General features: G+C 40.0%; 1 protein-coding gene across 1 annotated transcript in view; it reads right to left on the bottom strand.

Moving 5' to 3' along the window:
* The window catches only part of LOC104072962 (contactin-associated protein-like 5), a gene marked incomplete at both ends in the record, with an annotated part of 104,594 nt that overhangs the window by 34,971 nt on the left and 42,714 nt on the right, over nt 1–26,909 (bottom strand). The window contains 2 exons of the mRNA XM_009572583.1: nt 2,379–2,582; nt 11,315–11,462. Of these exons, the coding sequence (XP_009570878.1) occupies nt 2,379–2,582; nt 11,315–11,462 (352 nt within the window). The remainder of the gene's footprint in view (nt 1–2,378; nt 2,583–11,314; nt 11,463–26,909) is intronic.

Below are 26,909 nucleotides of genomic sequence, written 5' to 3'. Positions count from 1 at the left end.
ACATACACACGTTTTTTTCCCCTGAAATTCTTGTAATAAACCAGGAGGTTTTCCCAATGCTGCACCCACACATCGCAGCAGACAGGGGATTGCCACTCTGCCTGTGCCCTTGGTTCTGCTATGCATTTGAGGCGCTGGTGTTTTAGGAGCTCCCTTCACGTTGCACCAAAATCTCCTGTCTATTCACATTAACAGGCCACTCCCGACACTTCAGTTTCCATTGTGTTTTTTGTATTTTAACAAGAAAATTGCATGTGTCCATTTTCGGAGAAAAAAAGCCACAAGTCCGTGAAGCAACATGAATGCATGTGTTTTCTTCAGCTCAAAAAGATTCTTAAACCTGGCCTAGATCTCCAAAAGTTTAGATCAAGAGTCACAAAAATATTTAGGCTCTAGCCCTGGTGATTTCAAATACTCTTCTGTTTTCCAGCTGACTACACATCTGAACACTTCAGAGCCTCTCATTGAAAGGGAGTATGTGTCCTTTTTTATATTCCAGCAGAATGGAGAGAACACATGCTCCAAAACTGTCAGGCAAGGTGCAAGCAGATTCAAGAGCAGACATCAAAACCCTTGCCCATGACATATGAATGCACACAGAGGACTTGAAATGGCTAAAATCTGCACATTTGGGGCTACTGCTGAAAGAAAAAAAACCCTCTTATCTCAGACTGTATATTCACAACAGCACCTCCTCTAGAAGAAGTAACATAATGTATTTAACTATACTATATTCTTATCCTTATTATGTAAGAAACATTTGTAAGAGGAGGACAAATCAATGGAGTCAAAGAATCCCACATTCAGAGGCTCAGGATGTAGATACTTGGTCCAAGTAACATCCAAATACCAAATCAGAAAAATGCTCCATTATCATTTCCACTCTTTGATGAACTAAATAAATAAAAAGAAAGAAAGAAAGAAAATACTAGTCGGAGACTAAACAATTAATGAGCTTATGTAAAAATGAAATCCAAGAGCTGTGGAAAATTGTTACTGACATTTAAAACAAACATAATTAAGCATGAGGGGAAAAATGCAGAAAGAATTACCTATGAATTCTGTTTTAGTACTTCCAGTTTGCTCCCACTAGTTGATTTCTTTTAATTCCTCAAGTCATAAACAAGGGACTAAGATACTGCACCGTTGCCTGCTTTATCTGTTCTAGACAAACTTCTTAAAGTGTCCTGGAATTGCTAGTCTGACATCTGCCCCTGCCAATACTATACGTTATTAAATGCTACAGCTCCCATTTTTATTAAAACTAGCCTTGACAGTCTAAGCACCATGTACATGAACTGCAAATGGTTCAGATTACTTTATTCTTCAAAGTCATTGAGAGTGGCAGTGAAAAACTTGGACCTTAATTCCCTCCCCTCCTTGCCCACACCCTAACAGAGGGTTTTGTTTCAGCCATCCATCTGGATGGGCCACTGAGGTTTTGAGACCACGTACAATACCCAAACAGGGTAAGTGCAGCTCCTGCGCTGACCAAAGTACAGCAATGCAGGCATGGAAACTTCTGCCCAACTCAAACCCCTCAGTATGAGAAACATGAGTCAGCAGGGACTGCTGAGGCCAGTACCACGGGTCACCCACAGATGAAGCTAATGAAGATTTTGCAGTAAGGCTGGGAGAGGGGGTATGATCACTCCTACAGTAGCTCCTGCCATTACCAAAGTGCTTTAGTGTATTCACCAGGGAAAAACAAGCATCCTTCTACAGAAAGAAATTAAGATAGCCTTTCATCTGTCCCTCTGATCCAACATGATCACACAGTGATGACCTTCCAGATATTAACAGTTTTCAGCTGAAACCATCTCCAGAAGCAAAGCAATACCAGTGTGCACAATGTTTTGACCAGAATGTTTTCATTTAAATTCTGTATTCTCAGATCAGTTCTGATCACAGAATAGAAAAAATAAGACACAAACCAAAAATAAACCTTTTGCACTCCAAACCAAACTTCCTTGGAATGTTATTCTTAAAAATAATAACAATAAAAATAAAAAAGGAGGAAGGGGAAGAAACAGAACTTTTTAAAAAATCACTGCTTGAAACACAAGCAAAGGTCAAAACTTCAGAAGTAGTCATTGAGCAGCTCAGCTTGGTCAGCACTGGTTAGAAGAGCCGAGTCTCTTCTTGGCTCAGCTATCATGTCCTGCATGACATCAGTCAAGTCTATTCTCTTTTGCTTCCCCTCCCACCTTCTCTAACCAGTATTTAAGCTGTGAGCTGTCTGAGGCACACAGCATGTTTTGTTGATCTCAGCTGGATTTTCTAGATACTGCCTAATATAAACAATAGATTTATAAAAAGCAAACCAAGACAATCCTTGTTACAGTAATATGTGAACTAATAATCCTAATTACCCTTACCCAGGTTGATGCGCAAGGAGAGCTTCCCTTTCTGCAGTTCCAAAGTAATGTAGTCTCCACGCTGTCCTTCTCCATGGAATAAGACTCCATCCCCCTGCATGCTCTTGAACTTCAAGGAAACCACATCTTTGAATGTGCTCATAAGCTTCTGATTGAACCTGTAGAGGAGTGAACTTCTGCCATCGAAGTCTGCAATATCTGACTCTGGGAGAAAGAAGATGGCAAAATGAAGAGGAGGGGCAGCATCAGGAGAAGGACCATGTTTTTTTAGGATCTTTTAAAATATCACTTAGAGCCAGGTGTTCTCAGAAGCATAGATCCACAGGACGCACATGGCATCTGGGCAACCACATTTCACCCATTTCCAATCCTCTCCCTCTGTCTGGGGAAAGGGAACGCTAGGATAAAACCAGAACTCCTCGGCACTTGTCCTCCTCTCTCATGCAAGACTGCTTTCTCACTCGACTTTTTAGAGCAGCCTTCCATCATATTCAGATCTCCAGAACATCCCTCACCACATTTGCTCTTTGTCTCAAACACACCCAGGATGTTATTCATTACTTTGAACACTTCAGTTCTCACTCCACTTTTTGCAGTTTCACAAGCATCTGTGGGGCTGTTTCTGCATGTCGGCCATGCCTCCATCCACCTTTGTATCCAAATAAGCATCATCTTAGCCTCTGAGGATTGGCTGCTTGTTTGTGATGGGCATTTATCAACCATGTTTCTGCATGTAAATTGACTAGGCTGGCAGGAATAGTCAAATATCAATTCAAAAAGCTTTTGAAGGGATTCATGGGAACTGGGCATCTAAACTGATTATACACCTTTGAAAATCCTGTTAGAAACATATTTTCCCCTTCAGCCAGCCTCTAAAACCCAATCACTGTGATGGGAAACAATCTTTCAATTCTTCAATTGCAATTAATATTTCCTTTGGCAGCAGCAGCCTGCAGTATTCTCTTTGCTTTATAAAATGGTATTTTAAGCAAAATGTATTTTTAATTTTTTTTTTTTTTTAACACATATATATAACCAGAACATTTCAGGTAGCTTTAAATACTTTTAACTAATACATTGTATTCAAACATCTGACTGACATATGTAAATTCAATTCCAATTTCTATCCAAATACAATTTGGCACAAATTATGGATAAAATACCTACTTGTAAATAATAAATCTGTCAATTGGTATTTCCTGTTGTTAAGAAAAATATTAAAAATCAAGAACACCAGACGATGAAGAATCTGAACAAGGGTTTCCTATGCTACACAGCTACTGGGATACGTGCATGAAAATAAATACCTTCATAGTAACCAAGAAGAAAGAGCATAGACTTTGCTTGCAAACCACATGTTTTAACGATAATCCAAAGCTATCAGTTTTCTATTTTCTTTTGAAAAATAACTGAAAGGTCCATATGCAAAACTATCGAGAATTGCAGGTCAGCAACTGCATTGTGATTAAAGTTGGTGATTTAAGTCACCTAAGCTCCCTTGAGAGTTCTTCTATCTTTTTGAGCGTTATTCGTAGTTTCATTTGCTCCTTTCTAAAAACAGAAATAATAGGGATTGGGATTTTTTTTCCTCTTTTTTTTTTTTTTTTTTTAAACTGGACCAAAATTTAAAGAGGTTTGCATTTAAAAACTATTATAAGCTTAGAAAATAAAAGACCTGTTAATGATTTGTTGCCATGGAAACTACCATCGATAACTTCTGCATGTCAGTATGACAGTTTGTACAGAAGTTTGTTGGCATACTTACAAACTTGCAGGGAGCTCAAAATTTAAATTTGATGCGAAATTCTGTCACTCCAAAACTGATTCCATTCCAAATCAGAAGGCAATTGATTATTTCTTATGAGAATAAAACCACAAAGAAATTCAATCCTGGGAAAAAATTCACTCCAGAATAAATTAAGACCAACTTCTTATCTGTGATGTCAGAATTATGACATGTTGTTTAGCATCATATGTGGAACTGTTGCTAGTTTAGGAAGTATCATGAATACAAAAGTATTCACGCCATCTGCTTTTAGTGTTTTTTACTTCTGAATTAGGTGTTCAGAAACAGCTCCTGCAGAATTGCTGATTTCTGTTTATTGACACCTGACTGCCAGTTTCTATAACGGGAATTAAATTCATAGTTTAGTTCTTATGAATTTCCCCTAGCTACATTAAATACTTTAATTTGTTTAACGTAAATTGCAAGTGTATCATAAAAATAGTTTCATTTTAACACAGGCAGGAATTAGGAAATAGCTTATAAAGAAGTTACAGTCTTTGATTTCCAGTGCATTTTGCAGTTAAAGTTGATTTTCCTCCTAGCTCTCAAAAACAAAGCTACTGTAAGAGAGCACTGATTCAATGTTTCCATAATCGCGGTCCATTTTTCTTCTTCTTCTTAAGATCCAAGCCTCCAATGAGTCTGAATTCACACTTCAGTCCTTGTTCTTAACTTTCCACTAAGCCACAGCATAACACAATTTCTTGAAGAGCTCTACCACTGACATTTACAGCATATAACACAAAGGAAAACCTGTTTCTTAAAAGTTCTGCTTCACTAATTATGGGTTGTGAGTACAGTGGCCAATAAATAGCCCTGAATGAAATGGGAATATGTCAAATAAATGCTAACAGTGGCAGCCAAAAGTCATTAGTGGCAGTTTGCATGACAACAAATCATTGGCTTCCTGTTAGAAACTGAAAGATACAGCACAATTCTAATACAGTCACTCCAGAAAACCAGCTTGTTTGCTTAGTGTTTATTTAGTCCATGTAAGGCCATAACCCACTTGCAGCAAGAGAACAAGGATCAGAAATGTTCTAAGTCTCAGAAAACCTGCAGGACTAACAAACTAAAACACAACATGTGGTTTCATTCTGCACTGACTGCTGGTTTACTTACACTGCCTGAAGAGAGACTTTACTCAGTCTGGGTACTTTTCTCCACTGTCCTCAACAACAAGGCTACGAAACTCATCAGAATCAAGGTCAGGCAAAAGATGCTTCTTTCATGTTACTCTCCACTGACCAACAATTCAAACAGATACCTCTGCTGTAAATACATACAGAATCACAGGATTATTTAGGTTGGAAAAGACATTTAAGATAATTGAGTCCAACCATAAACCTAATACTGCCAAGTCCACGACTAAGCCATGTCCCTGAGTGCCACATCTACACATCTTTTAAATACCTCCAGGGATGGTGACTCAACCACTTCCCTAGGCAGCCTGTTCCAAGGCTTGATAACCCTTTCGGGGAAGAACTTTTTCCTAATATCCAATCTAAACCTCCCCTGGCACAACTTGAGGCCATTTCCTCTCATCCTATCGCTTCTTACTTGGGAGAAGAGACCGACCCCCACCTTGCTACAACCTCCTTTCAGGTAGTTATAGAGAGCGATGAGGTCTCCCTTGAGCCTCCTCTTCTCCAGACTAAACAACCTCAGTTCCCTCAGCCGCTCCTCATAGGACTTGTTCTCTAAATCCTTCACCAGCTTCGTTGCCCTTCTCTGGACACGCTCCAGCACCTCAATGTCCTTCTTGTAGTGAGGGGCCAGAAGCTGAACACAGTATTTGAGGTGTGGCCTCACCAGTGCCGAGTGCAGGAGTACATACGTACTCCTGCTCACAGGTGAAGAAGTTCCCATAAAACAGAAGTCATTCATCAAGATTTTCTGAAATTCAGTAGAGGTTCGGGCCCCAGGGGTGCTGGTTATGTCATTCCATTTGAATTTCCTTTCTCAACACTGATCCAAACATTAAAGTCACTTGGGAGCAGGTGGAAACACAGGCAGTAAGTTGAAGCGTTAATTCAGCATTTTTTATTTTTTTAAAAAGGGAGCATGTGACCACAGGGCTCAACCTGTGGGACCAGCTATGCTGAGAAGAGCCAGGCTGGGAGCAACGCGAGAGCATGGAGTTTACTTGTGCAGCAATCTGCTTCTGGCAGCGGAGAGGATATACATACATACATACAAAAACGGTCCTCCTAGTGATGTTGGAAAAAGTAAGCACTTGGCAAAGTTATTCCAGAATACAAAAATATCCTCTAGGAACAGTTGCAATTTGAGACAGGAACTTTTGGTCTTGCATTTGCATCAATGAACAGAAGCTTTAACTCCCTGCAGAAGGGAGGAGGACTGTTCCTGGTCTGAACAGATGTCTCTCCTGGCCAGTCATGCCTTACTGGCTTGAGTGAGTCTAAAGCAATCTGACTTCCCGCTCCATACCCGTCTCAGACATGCAATCCAAGGGATGAATGTGGATGAGCACTTCAGAGGTGGCTGTTCTGCTATGCAGCTTTATCCCTATCACAAATCTATGTCTGCCTCCCGTTAAGCAATCATTTGGGTATTTATTTATGCAGTTGGTTACAAACACTACGGGTCAATGACCATCAGACATTAAGTGGTTCTTTGCAATGCATTCTTTTCTATCTCATAGGAAGACAAAGGAGAGGATGGATGAAGATGGGGGGGGAGGGGGGGAAGAGAGAGAAAAAAAAATCTAGTAAAACTATCATTTAATCAAAAAGCACAATGTCAGATCATGGTCCCTGAAGCAATGACAGCAAGAGATGAGAAATCAGAGTCCTGAACTGCAGATGAAGAACTCAGCTCTCAAAAGCAGAAGACGCCCTGTCTCACACCCTATCATTGTTTCTCCTGTGGTTTCCCAGCCTGTTAACTGCACATACACCTGATTCTGCTGATGCATTTTGGGCTGTTAACCAGTTGCAGAATACAATCAGCATCTTCAATGCAGCTATAAATCTTATCCTATAAAAGCAATTGTGTCAGCAGATTTTTTTCCTGCACTAAGCTAACAAGACTTTTCCCAAGTATAAAGATATACCCAATTATAAAGATAATATACCCAATTCCCCCCTCACCGCCCCCAGCATCAAAAGCAATTGCCTTGCCATTTGTCTGAACACATCCTCTGTTGCAGCTCTGGTTATCTGTTACAATCACACTGCTTCTGGAGCCACTGCTGCAAAGGGACAGTGAGAGCTTACACATACCTCTGCATGGAAATTTCCGTTTAACTCATCATAAATCCTTTACTGAACAGGAAACATCAACCTGTGTTTTCAGATCAAGATTATCTCCTTCCTGTTTCAGTACCTACTTTGAGGATGTGAGATGGAATCTTTACAGGAATTTCAAATAAATGTAATTAATTTTCATTTGAAACCATACTTTCTGTGTAAGAAAGTAAACAACAATTAGCATTTGTCATCTGTGAATTCCAGCTGAATTGAAGGCCTTGGAGTGCGTTGTTGCACAGGAACTTTGATCTGTATGGGACAGGGTCAAACACACCCACGTATCTGAAACAGCTTTACTGTTAAAAACAAGTTTTTATGTTCCAAAATACCAATGTCAACTGGCAGCCAATTAGAGGGTGACAAGAAAGGGGGGGGGGAAGGAAAAAAAAAAAAAAAAAAAGAAGAAAGCTCTCTTGTTTGACAGAGAAGTTTTTGGGATAAATTCATAGTAGTAAATTACTTCTAGCAGGAACAATAAAAAACAGAGTGCCATTCAGCAGCACAGTCAATCACATGTTCAGTTAGCCACTTTGGCATCCACTGCACATAGCAGTTAACGTCTAATGTGATTTTTCAGTATTTTTTGTTACTGTGTCCTGGCAGAGTGTTTGGTGACTACAACACCTGATGCCTTCCACATGCCCCCTACTAAACAGTCATCACTGAAAGCTGCATTTGCCAAAAGTTAGCACAAGGTTGCGTTCCCGGGACCTCTTCAGCAGAGTATGCTGCACAGGACAGTCATACTCCAAAAACGAGAGATCAGTGTCTTGCGCTGGCACAAGAGTGTCACATTCACCTAACTTTGCCACCACAAAAATGTGTAAGCAGCAGCAAAGCCACAAGCCTCTCCTACAGCTGTCATCTTCTGCTCAAATATGCAAGGTCAAAAAGGAGCTGATGTAAGCAGAGACCATCCAAGGAACTACAGGCTATTTTGCACGCCCTGGTGTATCACAGCAAGGTGCTCAGCTGCATGTTTGGCAGTAGGCCCAGGGTTTTAACAGATGCGCAGCAGCACATGAAATTCAGATGGCCTAAGCTGTCAGTGTCCCCAGACTTTTGTTTCAGCCGACCAATGAATGCTGCTGCTCACAGCTTGCCTGTAAAAGAAAACTTTACTTCTGCAGTTTTCTGCCCCAGATATCAATGTAAAGCAACTCTCTTTTCAGATCAGGTGCTGCGCTTCCAGGGGCAACATTTACCTGAAAGGTGGAATGGGCAGCCAGTGGTCCAGAATCATCTGAATTTCAACCTGCTTCTACAAGTAGGCTAAGAGGTAGAAATGACCCCGTAGTCACTCATGTACATTTGTGCAGGATTTGGTTCATATGTGTTCCCATGCACATATTCTCTTTCTATCATATACTTCAGGACTGGATCCAAAGCTAAAATGCTGGTGAAAATCCTTCCTTCAACTTCAGTGGACTTAAGATCAAATACTCTGTGTTTGTTTACCTATAGAAGCCCTTAAGTCATTCCAACAGCTTAAAGAGGATCGGGCATAACTGGGAATTAGACTTTTACAGATTAATTTATATCAGCTGAAGCCTTTGGTACAGGTGACTATAATGTTGCTCCTACTCCCAGCCTCACATCCCTTCTTTCACATACACACAGACCCTTGCATGAAAAGTCATCTCTTAGAGATGGTGCACGTTTGGGACATTTGTTGTTCTTCTAGCTCCGTTGCCTTCCTGGCCTGTCCAACAGCCTGTCTCTAGTGATTTTTCTTTTGTCATTTTTAAAAATTTTTTTCAAATTATTAATATATTTCTTGTGCTGGAATTGAACATGATGGATGAGTCTGTATGCTGTCAAACATTACAAAATGCAGTTATGTAGGTGTACACCAGCTCAGGATCTGCTGCAGATATTCTGTCAGTATAACAGTAAAGATGACATTTTATAAGTGATCAAACATCTTTCGTACAGTGCCTGGGTTAGGAGTAGCCAAGACTGTGAAATTATATAAGCAAAACTTGTAGACAGGTATTGCTTGGCATATGCAATTTGCCAAAGAGAAATTTGAATGGCACATTTATATAAACGGAACGAATATTTCAACAGTTTGTAAAACTTTTATGAATCCCTTTATTTCTTTTCTGGCTTGCTTCAGTCTCATACCTTAATTCTGCACAACCATTTTTATTTCCTGTAACTGCAGGATATGGGACAAAGATGAAGACTTAGATGATGTCAGTGGAAGGAAACTCAACCTGCAAGTGACTCTGAAGTCTTCTTCGTATCATAGAAGATACAACCACAATTTGACATGAAAATAGCGCCCATGTAGTATTTCACATGGAGCAGCACCAAAACACATTCAGCTACAAAAGTTTCAACCTTCAGTTCAAATTCTGTTTGTTGCACGTCTGTTTGGACTATACTCTTCACTGCAGAGGTTTGGTCATCATTAACAAAAGAAAGCTCTTTGATAACAGATGAGATAACACCATTCCAAAGCAGCTATCAAGGGCAGTTGGTTTTGATTTATAGGTTTCAGTTTCCATGTCTACTGGTAGGGCTGGAAAAGACCTCTTGCCCTAGTGACTATCCATCCAGACCAGGCTGTTGCAGGTCTGTACTTAAATGAATGATAGTCCACAGTGCCTGAACATCAAAGTAGGGGGAGAAGCAGCATTTAAAAAAAGTTGAATGGATCTCTTAGATCTACACATAGATCTACACACAGACCATAACAACGATCTTCCTGTGAAACCATGTGAATCAGTCCTAACACCCGAGTGTAGTGATGAGGCCACTAAGAGTCCGGGAGCTGTGTCTATCTTCAAAGGGATCGTGTGAATAAAAAGATTTAAGAAACTTTGCTCTTTGATTCTGCTCAAATGAATTTAAGAAGTCTCCCAAATAGGGGGGTTTCCACTTTTTATCTTGCAACCCTTTTCCTGCACCCAGCAGGAGCAGATTAGGATCTAATCTAAATGGGGAGATGTACAAGTACTGTAGTGTCACATGATGGTGACTTGTGCCACACCACATTGAATTTACTAGTAAAATGCTGTTAGTCCCCTGAACTCTCCCCAGCAAAATCTCACCTGTCTTCAGCATTGTCTCAAGTCACACTTGACCATTTCAGAAATAAACCCACAGCCACCTGAGAAACAAATACCAGACTTGTGTTTCATTTGTGGACTTGTTTTCGTTTTGTGTGTGGGAGCAACACTGGTCCTTTTTCTTTATGTTCGCACTCTTCTGTGCTGATAGGTCATATATCTGCAGCAGTACACCAAGATAACTATGTGGCTGAAATGTCCCAAAGCCAACAAATGTTTATAGGCTGCTCCAAAGCCCATGTGACAAAGTGCTGCAGACGGTGTCTTAGAGTATCATCACCACGTGTTATGGAGAAGAGTGCCAAAGAAAACACCCATGCAGAAACAGTTAAAGCAGCAGATGAGTCCTCTGCTTTCTGGAGCTATAAAGTCATCACACTTAAATAGAAATACTAGCTGAACAATCCACAGCACTTTCTTCAACAAGTTGTCTTAAAAAAAAAATGAACTATTTAAGAAAAAGGTGGTACCTTTCCTAAATAAAGCCCTACAAAAGATCCCAAGTAGCTCTGTGCCCTCCAGCGGGGTGGGAGTTTTGCACCATCTGACGGCCTTGGACTTGCAAGAACCAGCAAATCAGTCTGTGGTGGGCTCAGCTCTGAGAAAGCTTCACCAGCTGACCTAGATGGGCCATCACATCTCTGAGCAGAAAGGCAAGGACAACTTCTGAAAAAACAATGATGACTACGTATTTCACATTACATTTTAACTCATAAAACTCATGCTGAACCCATCCCACAGCACTGACGGCATCAACAAAAAGGTCTTTGAGAAAATGTGGGTTAAGATGTAGCCACTTACTATAGGAGCAGCCGAAGACCTCAACTCTCAGTCCTATCCGCCCACCGACATTCCACTTCAGAGGGACGAAGCGCAAGAAGCGGGCTTTCATGGAGTGCAGAAGTTTGTGGTGAACCACACTGTCGGCATTGCTGTTCCCTGTGAAAACCTGGAAGGACAGAAAGCCTTCGTGAGACATTTAGCACCAAGAGGTGAATGCAGCACACTGAAGTAAGGCTGTGAACTGCCACCCCTCTTCCTGATTCTCAGTCTCATAAATTACTCAAAATTATTGATTGTCAAGTTTTCTTTTAAGTGTTGTGTCTCTTCTGGAGGGAAAGGAAGGAGACAGCAGCACACAGAGCACCTCAGCAGAGTGGGGGGACATATACAGAGAGTTACAAAAGCAGGTTGTGGATGGGGATGTAATAGAAGATGTTGCGTAATTTCTCCAAACCCAGGATATTCCTGTGCACCACAGTACTCCATCGGCCCCTAACATACCCACAGTCCCTCCAGTGCAGTGAAGGATGGGGCCCAGTTTAGCCTTTGGTGCATTCAGGGTAGTAGAAAAAGATGGTCACAAGGCACTGAGGTTGGCCAGAGCCTGGGAAGACGAACAGGAAAGTGTACATCTAGATACGCCACAGAAAATTCAAGCCAAGACACAGGAAGAGATGAAAGCCTGAGTCAGTACACAAGAGCGTCAGCATTTCGTCTGTGTTTGCACCCAAGAGAGTTAAAGCTTGCAAACAATAATAATTTAACTTTTTTCTTGCCTATTTGATTAATTGCCTGCAACTGCAAGCCAAAATTAATGGTCCTACTCAGAATTATCACTCAACAAGAGGAAATTCTCTCATGGATGAAGGATGACTGCAGGATTTCAAAGATGAACCTTAAGACAAGCATCCGAGCTCTGATCCCACTTGAAGATTTTTAAATTCATCTTTACACCCTTACTCTGTAGTATTGGGCTAGGAATATCACAGACTTCCTGCTATCTTCAGAACATTTGAGTAACTCAGCTAGGAATTAAATTTGAAGCTAATAGTTTTGTAAAACATGAAAACCAAAGGCAGAACTCACAAAAATAATAATCTCACAGGAAGGCTGTATTTGTAAGAGGTCGCTCGCTTTGTAAGTATAAAATTTCACCACAAAAAGTTGTACCAGTTTTAAACGCTTCTGCAGTTCAAATGCTGGCACCATTTATCTATGCAATACAACTGCAAGCACAAATCAGAATAACCCCCCTAAAGTACACCTTCAATTCATTCCTCATGGCTGAAGGATGAGTTAAAGAGATTGGGGGTTTCATCTGCACTTTGAAAAAAATGACTAATTAACACCTGTTTAAATTTTTACTCAAATGCAAGCATTCCAACTTTTTCCCAAATGTTGTTAAAAATGGTGTAAAAATTCAAATTCAGTGTGTTCTTGTTTTACTAAATGCAGCATGCTATTTTATTTGAACTATATTCAATAAAAAATACCCTTGAACATTTCTAAGGAACCATACTTTGAAACCATACCATGCTTTTTTCATTTCACCTTAAAAACTCTAACCTGGGAAAATTCTCTTGTATGCAATAAGCCTTATTTTCCAGCTGGTCATGAATGCAAAAGACAGCATATATCTCAATTCCTAAAACATGTTTTGCAAGTGCATTTCATTGCTGGTCTTGCTTGCCTCTGAAGACAAACAATTTTACTGAAACGATGTCTCACAACCCCAGTTATCTCAGTGAAGTGAAGAACCACCCTTCAAAACATGTGGTCTGTAAAATTATTTTTATTAGGAGCTTATCAGGTTGAAAAGGGTATATAATTCGGCTATCCCAACTGTGCCCAAAGCTTTGCTTATCCTGCATCTCTTATTCTGAACTTTTTATGCACAAGATCTTGTTTTTGGCAAGTATTATGTGATGGTTAACTAACCTCTCACAAATTCAGTTATATTATATAATTAAATTTTTTTGGATGGGGATTCTTGTTGATCTTAATTCGAAGTTAACCACATACAGCACTTCAGCAGCCTTGCCCATCGGATATGTTTTGAGAAGTGCCACAAGTACCACTTCAAGATGTCCTGGGCTTATTCATACCACTTTTCAGATGGGAGCCAAATTCAAATTCCAGCAGAGAGTATTTCAGAGGGTTTTTTCCCTTATATTTCAAGTGAAAAATCTTGCTCTTGTCAGTAATTAAACTGTCAGCAGAGAGTAAGTCTCACAGAGCTGTGGTAGCACTCACATTTTTATTAAGACACTTGTGGATATACAAGATGGGGAGTGTTGTTTTCTGTTTGTTTGCTTAGAAAGCTCATCTTCTTGGAATCCTGTGAGTATGTATAAACCTCACCGTTCAAAAGATAAAAAAGAAAGAAGGAAGAAAGAAGAAAAAGAACAGAGGGGCAGCAAAGAGTTTCCAGTCCATCCAATTGGGAAGAAAAGCTTAAAACGCGGTGACTAGAATGCAAGCAAAAGGTGAAAGTTAAGAGACAAAAGAAAAATATAGCAATACTGTGAAACAACGGTCTGTGTTGTTTTTTTCTCATAATCCTCTCATACACAAGGCTGTCAATACTGCACATTGCATCACAGGCCCACATGGTAATCATTTTTTGGTTTATATAAAAAAGAAAACATTCTGATAGAAAGACCAAAAGTTGAAAAGCACAGCACCTCCAGAAATACCTCCTTGCAATTACAAAGTAATGGGAACTAGGTGATTTGCAAGTACGACTGTGTGCTAGAGAGCCGACACATTCTTTTTGGAAAGCAGGTAGGAACGCAGCCCTGCTGCACACAGCGGCACGCTGTGATCAGTGGGCCCTCGTGGCCGCTGGAAAACCGCGGAGGCGGTTCACAACCACCTGTAACTGTTGGTAAGGGCAGTCTTGACACCTCTCTTGGAGGGCGAACCTGCAAAGGCATTTTTTGCAAAGCTCGTGCAAGCCGCGCACCCAAGCACAAGGCACGGGAGCGTCACCGCTGCTCGCGCGCGGGGGCAGCCCTCTGCCTCCAGGCAGGCGGTGCATTCAGCACACCTCAGGGGCTGCCTGCGCACTCAAAGGAGCTTTGTGGTTTTGCCAGGTGAAACAGAGACAGCTGTACCCTGCCGTCCGCAAGCAGGCCCCGGTGCCCACCCGCAGGCATCTGTGCTAGATAGTTTCCTTCACAACACCTCAAGAAGAGCCAGATTACCCACATCCAGCCTCCAAATCAGCTGACTCCAAACCCGATGTGCAACTGTAAAAACGTCCTTCCCGTGTTGAAACAGTCATGTCGGTAAAAATAAACCGTTCAAAAAAGTCCAATACATCCCTTACAGCAGTGTTTCTCAAGCTTCTATAATAACTAAAGAGCCAAGGAAACTTTGGGGGGAAAAAAATCCCCAGGCAATGCTGTACCTATTGATCTGCGCCTACAGGACGGTTTTGCATACAGCCAGCACATCTCTGCTTGCTGCTAACCGTGGGGCGTCACTGTGTATGCCTTTAGGATTGCTTTGATTTTTGCTTCCAACTCCCACTGCTATACAGGTCCCCTTCCAATGTTTTATGGACCACCTGTGGGCTGTAGACCATTGACTGAATAACACCAATTGCCACAGATGGTCACTTGAAAACTTAGATCCACAGCTGACACAGAAATAATCCATCCATTAAAGAAGATGAAACAAGGATGCAGTACCAGATTTCGTAGCCCTGGAGGTTCAAATATTGATTAACAGTAAACTTATCAGTGAGAATGGCAGAAATACTTCCTCTTGAGAAACAGCCTCTATTACAACTTGTTGATAGGGATTAATTCACAGGAACAAAACGACAAACTAGCGAAGAAAACAAAGCACCCGCATGCCATTTCCCATGCAACACAGTTGCCCTGGGAGGGAGCATAACACTGAAATCCGTGGTTTCTTACAAGCCCTGTAAACACAACAGATCGATGATTTACCTGGGAAATTCTGCTTCTGGCATTCTACGGGGCTTATAAATCAAAAAGCTCCACTAGCGCCAAATATTGCCACCAGCTTCTTGAAGGCAAAAGCTTTTCCCCAGCACTAGCGGCTGTAACCTTAACAGCTTGCCACAGGCGGGGCTGCCTCTCGGACCGAGCTTGTTTCACAATGCCTGGCTGCCTGGTGCCCCACTGTGACACAGACTACGGCACCACAGTAAAATTTTATGAGGCTTTTTTTATGAGCCAGCAAAGGCAGGTCCCACTGGTACGAAGAGGTGGGGTAAAAACAGCTGCGGTGATTCGGAGCAGGGTCCGACCAGCCCAGTGCTGCCTCTTCGGCAGCGGCTGTTGGCACGTGGGGAAGAGTAAGAGCGAGACAAGCATATACAACGCTTTTCCCAATGCTCAGCCCACCTGGTTCATGGCTTATACTGAAGTGGAACAAAATAGAATTCCGGTCTGGATGAAAAAGAATACTTTCAAAAGAAGTTTAAATCTCAGAAACACCGTCGTTACCTGGAATTCGGATGTATGACTCCCTCAGGAAAAACAACAATTCAAATGGATGGGCTGTTTATACAACTCTCCCATTCAGAGGGATCCCAAAAGCTGTTCAAGGGCAGTTCAGGAAAATGTCATGCAACTGTGGTGAAATATGACAGTTGTTTAATGACCCTGCAGACACACATTTTTTTCTCTACCTCATGTATTAATTCAGATCTATGCCAGATCATACCAGTGAGATCTGATGTGCTAAACTTTAGATGGCCCTTTGGCCAAACTCGTACACTGGTCTCCACCTTTAGACAGACAAGTGGAAATTGGGTGCAAGAAAAGTGTCTGCTCATGAAAGCCTAATCAATTCAAAAGATAGCATCAGACGCCCGGTCTCCCCTGCATGCACACTCTGCACAGCAAATGGCAACTTATTTACAGTGCTGCAGAAGGTGGTTCCCGTAATGAATCTGCTGAATATATTTTGCTCTCCCACTTTGTTAGGCAGGTAATGGGATGGGTTCAAAATGAGTATGCAAGCAGCAACATAGGCACAATCAGCCCTGAACGGTGAGCAAGCAGACCTGAGGTTAACTACCTTCTAGGGGAGATATTTTAGGACATATTGAATACTCTCATTTCTGCCAAAGTCACTCTGATGAACTGAGCCGAGGAAAAAAAAAAAAAATCAGATTATGAATGTGCAGAGGGCACATAACACAGATGTTAGCAATTTACAACATTTCAACCTTCACTGAAAGAAATACAAGCACAGAAAAGAGCACTTCACATTTAAATCTCACCCATGACATAGCAGTATGCTGCCTCCAGTGCCAAAAGAAATAAGGACAGGAGCGCACTTAATTCAAGCTATCCAGCAGCTTAGTGGAGGAACCGAAGTGAGATAAAAAGCAGCTAAGCCTGTCATAAATACCAAAACTGCAATACTTAGAGAAAAACAATGTCATTCTTCCTTTTAAACTTCCTTACTAGGATGAGAAAAATCAGGAGCTAGGAGTTAGTGCTGTGATACAGAACATGCTTCCTGGTGTATGCCTCCCAGGACCTCCTCAAACATTTGAGTGTACATGCACTTTAAAGAAAACATGAATTTCCAACCAAGAAACAACATGAAAATCTGCAGCAGGAAGGAGAAAGCAGTGCCTAGCTTTTCACATTTTCTAGGTTGAAATAAACTCTGACTCAAGAATAGCTTTTATCTTCTCCAGAGGCAACAGGATTTTAGTTCTGCTCGAATTTGTGTTACCTGGGATGTAACTCAGTGGGACTATGACTGAAACCAAGTTACAGTAATGGTCCTTCGTCTCTGCTTGTATGTGTGGAAAGAGACTGAATGCTACTGTGACAAGGACACAATACAGCCACAAATGCACCATATGGAAACTCAGCAGCCTCCAATTTTAATGGGATGTTACAGGTTTTTTTTCACATAACAATTACACTGCATCAGTGCCTGCTAGCAAAACCTTGGGCCTGGACAGGTTTGTGGTGACTTTTTATAACAATGAAAATTTAAAAATCCACCTAGTTTCTGCTGCAAAATGAAAGAAACTGTCAGTTCAGGCAATTCTAGAAATTCTCCCCTTCAGCTCAGCCCAACCCTAAAACTTAACGAGATTACACACAGATGTTAAAAAAAAAAAAAAAAAAAAAAAAAAAACAACTTAAAAGTCTAAGTGTTCTTTTTACATTTCACCTTTCCTACATACTGTGCCTGTCAACAGTGAAAAACATTGCTGTGCTTACGCAATGGAAAAAGCCCTGCCCAAGACATCAGACCAGAATTGTTAATATCTTGTCACGAAGAAACGCAGTGAAATGGCTTTGCTGTCATCTCAGTCGCCCCACGTCCAGACCGGGAGCTGCTAAAAGCTCCACCTCATTTGGAGGGTGTGTTAAGAGCAGCCCTCCAGCACAACAGTTCATGGCAGAACCTGGCCCCTGGGAGCTGCCCTCTTTCAGGACGTGGCCTTAAAAATCCTTTTGCTATTAGAGGGGGTCAAAACATTGGGAGAGGAAAAGGATGACAAGAAGGACTGCTCAGCTCCTTAAAGAGCTGCAGTTTAGATCTTTGTTTTCACCTACCACACAGCCACGTTTGGCACATGGATGGCAAACCTATGCATTGTGTTTTTTCACTTCTCTTTCTCAAGAGGCAATTCAAATTTTCGTTCAATTTTCCTTCAACTAATCTCTAAAAATTAAGTACATTTTTACTTCAAGTACAAGAAACTTGCCCACTTTGGAGAGTCAATGGGATCCTTTTCCACTGATTTAAGCAGGTTTCAGTTTGAGCCCAAGAGGAAACGGCTGCCAGCCTGGTCCAGGGACTGGAGGGCAGGATGTGTCTTTTTAGCACATCATTCGCCTCCGAGCATCTCCTCCTACTTCACACCTGTCTTTCCTGTTAATGCACCATGGTCTTCATGACAAAAGGTAACCAGTCATTTCTGGTTAACAACCTTCTGAGCCTGTTTCCAGGCTCACGTTTTCCCTTCCAGGTTGAATGCTATGACTCTAGCTAGTCTAAAGCCTCTCGCACCTTCAGAAAGAGAAGCGTCCATTTCGCTTGTATTTCTTTTCTCCTTTCCTAATAGCAGCTACATTTTCCTCTTTGAAACACTCACCCTTGACAAGAACCTCAAAACCAATATCCCCTGGCGCAGTGTCAGAGCTGCTATTAGGGAGGAGCAGGGGGAAAAAAATACAAGAGGCATCTGTCAAAATTATCCTCCCATAACATATTATCTGAGGAAGTGACAGCTTCCCGTCCCATTCCTCCACCCTCAATTGGGGGGCGGGGGAGGGAGGGGGGGGAAGTTGGTCTGCAAGGAGGTAGTTTAATTTCCCTATACAGTAAGAATTAAAATGGGGTATCAAGCAGGGGTCTTACTGGGAAATATGCATCACATTTGTTACTTAGTGAGGGGCTGACTGCTGTGCTTCAGCAATGGAATGTCCAGCTCGGTTCCTAAGCATTAGTCACCTCTGAGCTACTGGCAGTTTCTACTGCAGAGTAGTCCAGGGGAGAGGAGATACAATAATGTGGCAGGGTCCATACTACTTCATCACTTCCTTGAATAGTCTGCTCAAGTGGGAAGGTTATTCACCTCCGATCTACCCCATTACACCGAATGTATACCCTTCTCTCTGATCAGTTACTTTCCAAATATAGAAACAAATACTGTTAACAACACCATTAGCCTCAGATAGATGACTGCCCAATGTAAACCACATTTATATTAAGGGTGTTGTTTATTATCCTTGTGCTAACAGTTAGTAGAACTATTCACAGATTTTCCAATAAAAAACCATAGATTTTTACACTATCAAAATATTTTGCAAAAGAAAACTTTTTACATTTTTTTAAAGACTATCCATTAAGACAATCTATGTAATATTGTGGTTTAGACAGGTCTGTATCAAACCAGAAAACAGGAGTTTAATGAAGGTGACATTAAAAACATGAAACTTCCTGGGTCCCTTCAGAACAGTGAAACATTTCTATTTAGATCAAAGAAAATGAAACAAAATATTGCAGAACTTTTGAATTCTTTGTGCTTTTTTTCCTCTTCTTTTTCTCCTGTCCACATTTACCCCTAGCAAAGTCTAATTTCTTTTCTTGTTTTGATCAGCAGCACCTGTCAAAATGTTGGATTTCTATGCTGGAATGGACAGTCTGATCTTCAAACAGTTTGAACTAGTTAGTGTCAATCTCTTTTCAGGGTCTGCCAGACTGTACCTTGGCAAAGTCTGAGGTATCCACCGGACACCATTCCCAATAGGCAGCTTGGGTATGGTGAAGAAATTCTTTTGAAGAAAGAATTTACCAAATGGATAATATATAAGCTACATCACCTGACCTCAGGACTAGAAAATGGTCCCTGTCCTCATCTATTTACTCATACAGATGTAGCCCAAGTGTCTTAATCCAACCTGTAGTTGGGCAGGCTGCCCTTCTTTCCAGCAATGGACCAAGTGCAATTTCCCTGCCCTACTGAGACACTCGTTGCGTATAAATGTGATGTTACATCTCACATATAGTTGCATTTCAGTGATGGAGAATTGATCCCCATCTTTACTTTTCAGAATCATCTCTGTCTTTGAAGCACTTGGAGGTGAAGCTGTTATCACTGTTATTATTATCACTGCTACATAAATTAATAATAATGGAAGCAAGAAGCAGCAGCAAAATTAAACCCGTAAATTACAAGTCTAAGCTAAAAGTCGGCAGCTAATTCCTGTTTCTGCTCAGCCTCCTGCACTTTATCTTAAAGGCAATCCTACATGTAGATAGTATTTTAAGCTATATCACAGCAAAGGATAAATATTTCCCCCGTACCTTGACTAGATCAACCTTAGCCGACAGACTGAAACTGCTCTTTCCACTGTCAACATTAATCATAGATTTCAGCTGTTCTTCTGCATAAATCTCATGGAGACCTTCATGCTTTACATTAAATTAGTGGGATTAACAATGCAGCAAATGTGTTTAAGTCTGGCAATGTTGGGGAACTCTGGGAACCTTCCCCGTATTTAGCTTCATCAAAGTGCATTTAAATACCTAGCGCTGTACACTTGGTATCTCTCTGGTTACAATTTGCCAGACGGATCTGGCAAGATGACACCAGAGAGGTGTTAGTTATTCCATGCAACAGTGACCTCAGATGAATATTGTGCGTCATTATCTTACATTATTTCCCTGTTACGAAGTTTGATAGCATTTTCATTTGGATCAATAAAGTAATATCCTGTGGAAGAACATAAATAGGTAGGCTTGATTTTCTCCAGTCTTTTGTAATGCACTGAAATGCACATGCATACACGCATTTTTTTTTGCTATACACTGACTTTTGTATTTCTTTTTTCTCCTTTGTATCGGAGAAAGTTCACATCCTAACCAAGATAACAACAGTTAACATTGCAAAAGAGCACTGTAGACTGATCTCACTGTGCTGTTTACCTTATTCAAGATCTTCTCTCAGAAATGCCATCGTCATAAAACACACAAATATGAGGTTACAAATAATACTAACAATAGTGGTTGTTTCTAAGGCTTGTTATGCTCTGCTTACAAAAACACCGTGTAACTGCAAATTAGAAAAAAAATACAACTTTTTGCCCATGTATTTCTCTAGACTTTTTCAACCATGCCTTGTTAAATTGCAAATTCTGCTGTGTCAATACACCATGAGTTACACTCTGTATTGGTGTAAATAATCATTGCGCCCTTCAGAGCAGTGAGATAATGCTTGTGTACATCGGCCATATTCTTGGCCTAGTGAGTTACATAGACTTCTCTCTTGCCACAGGAGAGTTAAATCTAATTGACATAGCTTCCTCCTACAAAACCATTACTGTAATGTTTGCAGCATCCTACATTTGAGTCTTGTCATTCCACTTTCACATTGGGGTCTGTCTTTGAACCACGCTAAACTAATCTCCAGGACACTAAAGCAACTTAAAGAAACCACTTCTCTTCCTCCTGAAATAGAGTAAGACGAGCTTTTGCAACATCTCTGTGGGCATATGTGCAATATCTTCCAAATGCATGTCTGCCCATTAAGTTTCAACCACACATTTTATTACGCCAATCACACCAAAAAATCCTCAGCAGTAGGCTCTGAAGATCATGATGTTCTCCAAACCACAGCATGAAAAAAGTAACTTTCTGTTAGTGATCCAAGGAGGAGGTAGCCTGACATTCTGACTCTGAAGTGTAAATTTTGCTTGCGTACGCAAAAGCCTGTAACTGTTGTTATGGTAGGACATTAAATGAAGTCATGATACATTTGGCAGGTTCAAGATCACAGTAGGCCATAAATAAAAAGTGCTCCATAACTTTTAATTTGGAAATGGAAAGAGGACAGGAACTGCTCAGTGAGTTGGAAATTTCAGAACTTGTAAAAAACGTATTTCAAAATGAGCATGATCACTGTGCTGTTGAACATAAGGGAGGGAACACGGAAATTGTTTCTTGCAACAAGAGGAGTTTCTATTCAACAGAGGTTCCTGTAAATATGTAAACTGGGTTGCATTATGCTGGACTGTCCCTACGACTTTCGAGAAGAGCTGCGTTCTTGTCCTTTCACCAAGCAGGATCATCTTAGAGAAACTATGTCTTCACATCCTCTAACAGCAAGATATGTGATGCTGATTTACACAGGAAGATCACCAGTTTTTAAGCAGCTGTAATGGATCGCCCTTAGGAAAGCAAACAAAGGCTGCTATTTGTCATCCTTGGCTGAACACCTCCACTTAAGAAAGGAATAACAAAGAAAGAGGTGTGGAAATATTCCTAAGCTTTGCACTCCGTGGCACTACGTTCAGGAGCCTCATACACTGTTTTAGAGATGTAAGAATATTAAGAAAATTATTCCTGTATGGACCTGCAGCCCAAGATTTACCTTAATGGATACTTTTAAAGAAATCAAATCAGAGCTATGACTTAAGTGAAGGGAAAAGTAGAATTATATTTTAAAATACCATGTCAATAATTTCAATATAATGCTTCTTAATACTAATTAGATAGTTTGCTTTCCCAGAGTGTTCTTTTACTACACCTCTTGTAACCTGCCCTTTCTCCTTTCACTTCCATGCAGTTTTTCCCTGCATGGAAATCATAGCCAGGCAAACATTTAAAACCTAGAAACCTTAGGAGTATCTCCAATGATACCAGTATTTTCCCATTTAAATATGGAAAACGATGGTAGGGGGGGGGCGGGGAGGGAAATAATTAAAACAAACAAAAAAAACCCACCAATAGCTGCTTAACAAACCCTTCTCCTGAGATGTGAAATCTAGCACACAGGGCTCTTTTATTCTTTTTAATCTTCTGATCGTATGTGAAAGAACGGACCCAAGAGTTGGATCCATGAAAGAGCTTGCCTTTAGAACACAAAATAGAAACACCTAACATTTTTTGAAAATATTAGAATGAAGACATTGTGTTTAAATTTTTTTTTTTTCCTGAAAACAGTATGAGTAGCTATATCTTGAAAAGTAACAAAGAAGGGAAGAAAGAAATAAGTGTTTTAGACAATGCAACCCACAGAGAGGAAAATTAACCTATATAGGATTTTGTTTCAAAACTTCTGCATACTGAGAGGCCTGCATAATAAGCTGTGCTAGGATATATGTTCACTGTTCAGTCTTCAGCAAAGATGAGCTCATTTTCTGCCAAACAGAAGAGGACTGTGCGAATATACAAATTTAACTTCTAAAAAGGAGGACACTGATATGTCCTCAACTGCATCTGCATCAATACCATAGTCTCATGCATATTTGAACTCATCAGGTTTCTGCAGTATAGCTTTAATGAACACCTGAACTGGTACCCATGCTGAGAAGACACAGCATTAAGACAACAGTTATTTAAAACACCACTAAATCAACACATTATGACTAAAAGAATATGCAGCAATTCTGCAGGCTCACAGATCTTTTATTATATGATATCCTTGGAGAGTCTCAGATTAGCATTCTCAGAGACTTCGATTTCCCTCTATGTTGGTGTTCATATGACTTATTGAGGAACGAATTGAGCCAAATTCCTTATTCTTGATTACAGAACAGGACAGAAACAAAAAAAATGCACACATTTTAAGCAGTAAAGCATGGTCTCAGGAAGTCAAATCTCATTTAAGCAGAGCATGTCAATACAGGTCTCCAGGGTTACGTCAAACATACATGTGCTAATTCTGGAAGTCTAACTAATCTGGGTGAATGCCCTGTGTATTTGAAAATTCATCCTAGCAGACATATTAGTGGAAAGCACACACTTGGACGAGGCAGTGCAGTTGCAGGGTACAAATGACGTAAGGATGGAGTGGGAAGCACTGGTAAAAGAAAGGTGCTATGTTTTAAAGAAAGGTTAGAACCCAATAGGGACAACTAGTTACTATTGATCATCCTAGTATCTATATGGATTGAAATTCTTCACATTAAAGTGTTAGATCTGGGTTATCAAGAACAGGACATTATCATTTCACACAATGGTAGATAAGGCAGTGAAAAAAGAGAACCATGAGTAGAGAAAACAGATTCACCTCTGTCAACTTTGAATAGAGAGGGTAACTGTCATAGTGACTTAAACTCTGAATTTTAGAAAACAGAAATACACAACTGCGGGAGTTGGTAGGCAAGGTACCTAACACACAGACACAATGCTTGCTTTAGATTTAAGCAGCACTCAGGATGAAAACACTGCTACTGAGGAGCCACTGGCCACACAACATTGAAATTTAACACACTCAAGTGGAGAGCTACCCACACACACAAAGAAAAATATATTCCTTTAAAGCAGAGCTTAATTTCAGAAAGAGGAAATACAAAAAAATTGGGACTTGTTAGATAGAAATTAAAAGTAACAACAAGATAAATTATTTTAAGCACCATAGAGGTATTTTAAAGTCATCATATTAGAGATTCAAAATAAACACATGCCATTTTTTTCTGAAAACAAATTTCTTTAAAAGGAAAGAAATAAAAACAATCTCGGAAAACGAGAGACTGAAAGAAGCTATTTGAAATAGGAAGACTTCCTTCTAAAGAAGGAGTCACAATTAAATGATGAAAATGGAAATCAGGATCAGCTCTGTAAACACAGAATGTAGAACTTAAAAAAATAGTAAGTCATTTGATATAAGGCATAAAAACTAGCAATAAATACCTTTTTAAACATGTGATAGGAAGAAAACCTGAGAAAAAGTCTGCAAGAAGCCTTGAAGAAAACAAGGCCATAGCTGAGATGTTGAATTAATTCTTTGCATCAGAGCCAAGTAGGATACAGCTTAGCGTATTTCCGACCCCAAGCTCTTTCTTTTGGGGGAATGAGTGAGAAAAATAATTTTAAATTGAAGTACTGAATTAACATATAAAATGAACAGAAGCAATCCACTAAACTCAGTTAATACTCTTCCACAAGGAAATTCAATATAAAATTGCTCAAGTATTAGCTGCGGTGTCTATCTATCCTATCAAGGAAATTGACTTCATCATCAGAGAAACCGAAGGTGGTAAATGCAGCACCACTTTTTTAAAGGGCTTTAAGGCAGGCCTGGGTACCCACATACAAATAAATCCATGAATCAGTAGAAAATATTTTTAAAATCAGAACAAGCAAACACGCAGATCATTATATAATGACTAAAAGATGACTTGTTTTTTCAGAGGGAAGACAGACCTCACATGTTTATTAGCAGTCTTCAACAGAATCAATTTATGTATTGAAAATGATGGTATAATTGATGCTATGCTCTTGCACTTTCAAAAAATTTTTGTTGAAAATCACTCAAAGACAAAAAGCAAACAAACCAAGCTGATACATGACAACAGGGAATGTGCCTGTATGGGTTAGTAATTTATTAAAGAATAGGAAAGAAAGGTTGGGAAGAAAATTATCAGTGGACACTAGGGGGATCTAGTCTGATCTATGCTATTTCTTGACTTCATAAATGCCATACCAAAGAAAATATGGAATACAGAAAACCAACACAACTTTATGATAATATGAAATTTGGTGGGTTGTAAAAATAAAGACTGACTGTGATAAGCTGCACAAGGATCTGATGATACTGAATGATCAGGCACTAAAATGGAAAATGAATAGTGTTAGCAAATGTGAAGTACCACAGCACACAGACAAAATCATCCTCACCCCCCCCACACACAGAAATAGGTTGTAAATCCACTACCGTCATTCAGGAATCTTGAAGCCTTGTAAGCTGTTGGATGCAAGCATCAGTTCTGGACTCAAACATCACCAAAAACCCAAAGAGGATATTTGGAATTACTAGAAAAAGTAGAGAACAAGCCAACCAGAAAGCATCAATATGACATTATATATTAAACAGCTATGTGACCACAACTTGAAAACTGTGAAGCTTTTGTCTCTCCATCTGACAAAGATGTAGTTGAATTGGAAAAAATACAGAAAACAGCAAGAAGGTAGGCCAATTGTATAAAAGATCTTTAGAATCTGAAAAGATTAAGCAGATGGGGATTTTTCAGCCTGAAAAAAAGATGTCTGAAGTGGAATACAACACACGGCTATAAAATAAAGAATGACAGACACAGCAGGAAATTGGAGAAGTATTATTCATGTTTACTAGCACATGAAAGCTAAACAACTAACAGCATTTTCAGACAACTTGTGGACCCAGCAGCTTTCATTTTGCTGGGGATTCCTGGACATGACTTTTCTAGTCAGATTTTTAGGTCTGCCTACATGAAATGTCAAATCTACTGCTAAATTTTGCTGATCTCTTCACCAACCCTCTAAAGAAAAAAATGACCACAAAACCAAAACTAATAAAACATGTAATCTCTTAGATAAAGATGGGTATATTGAGATTCATAATTATTTAGTGTCTCAGAGCATTTACTGACAAAAAGATTGAAAAACTTCTACTCCTTTTCTCCCAGTGAAAAAGATTAAGAAAATTTCTTATTTGGAGCTGGTGACATTTCATAGAAAACTGTGCATTTAAAAAAAAAAAACAAAAAACAAAAAAAAAACAAAAAAAAAACCCAAAACAACCCAAACTAATTTTATTTCTGGACTATTTATTCATTGGCTTATCTTCCAACAACTATATTGAATAGAGGAAATCTGAAAAACAATAAAAATTTCATTTGATTTCAAAGTTTCTCCTTGAAAAATGTCACCGAAAATGTTCCTTTCCTTTGAACAAAAAAATGGTACTGACACAGGTCGTTTTTCAAAAGGAAAATTTCTCCATAAGTTGAGTAGTCAGAACCTGGGATTGTAACTGCAAAATTATTTGGAAATCAAATACAGACTTTGCACCACAAGCCCATTGGTTTCCTTCCACTCCTTCCTAGCTGACCATCCTTACAAACTGTATCACACTTATGAAGCATCAGTAGCTACATGGGCATCCACACTACTGAATAAAACAGCTTATTTTAATGGCATCCTAACTTCTCTAAATATAGTCATTACTTCAGATAGGCATTTCTGCCTCAAACTGATCCAGAATTAAAGAACTGAGCAGAAGAATATTACTTGAGTATTTTTACATGGCTCTTACAAAGAAATCTTGTGTTTTCACTAGTTCTGAAGGTTTTAGGATGCTCCCCCAAGGAGCAGTAGACGGCAGACACAAGAC

Source organism: Fulmarus glacialis, unplaced genomic scaffold (assembly GCF_000690835.1).
Source record: "Fulmarus glacialis isolate BGI_N327 unplaced genomic scaffold, ASM69083v1 scaffold5782, whole genome shotgun sequence".
In the NCBI taxonomy this organism is placed as follows: Eukaryota; Metazoa; Chordata; class Aves; order Procellariiformes; family Procellariidae; genus Fulmarus; species Fulmarus glacialis.
The sequence above is the reverse complement of the archived record's forward strand: the minus strand, read 5'-3'. Positions and strand labels throughout refer to the sequence as shown.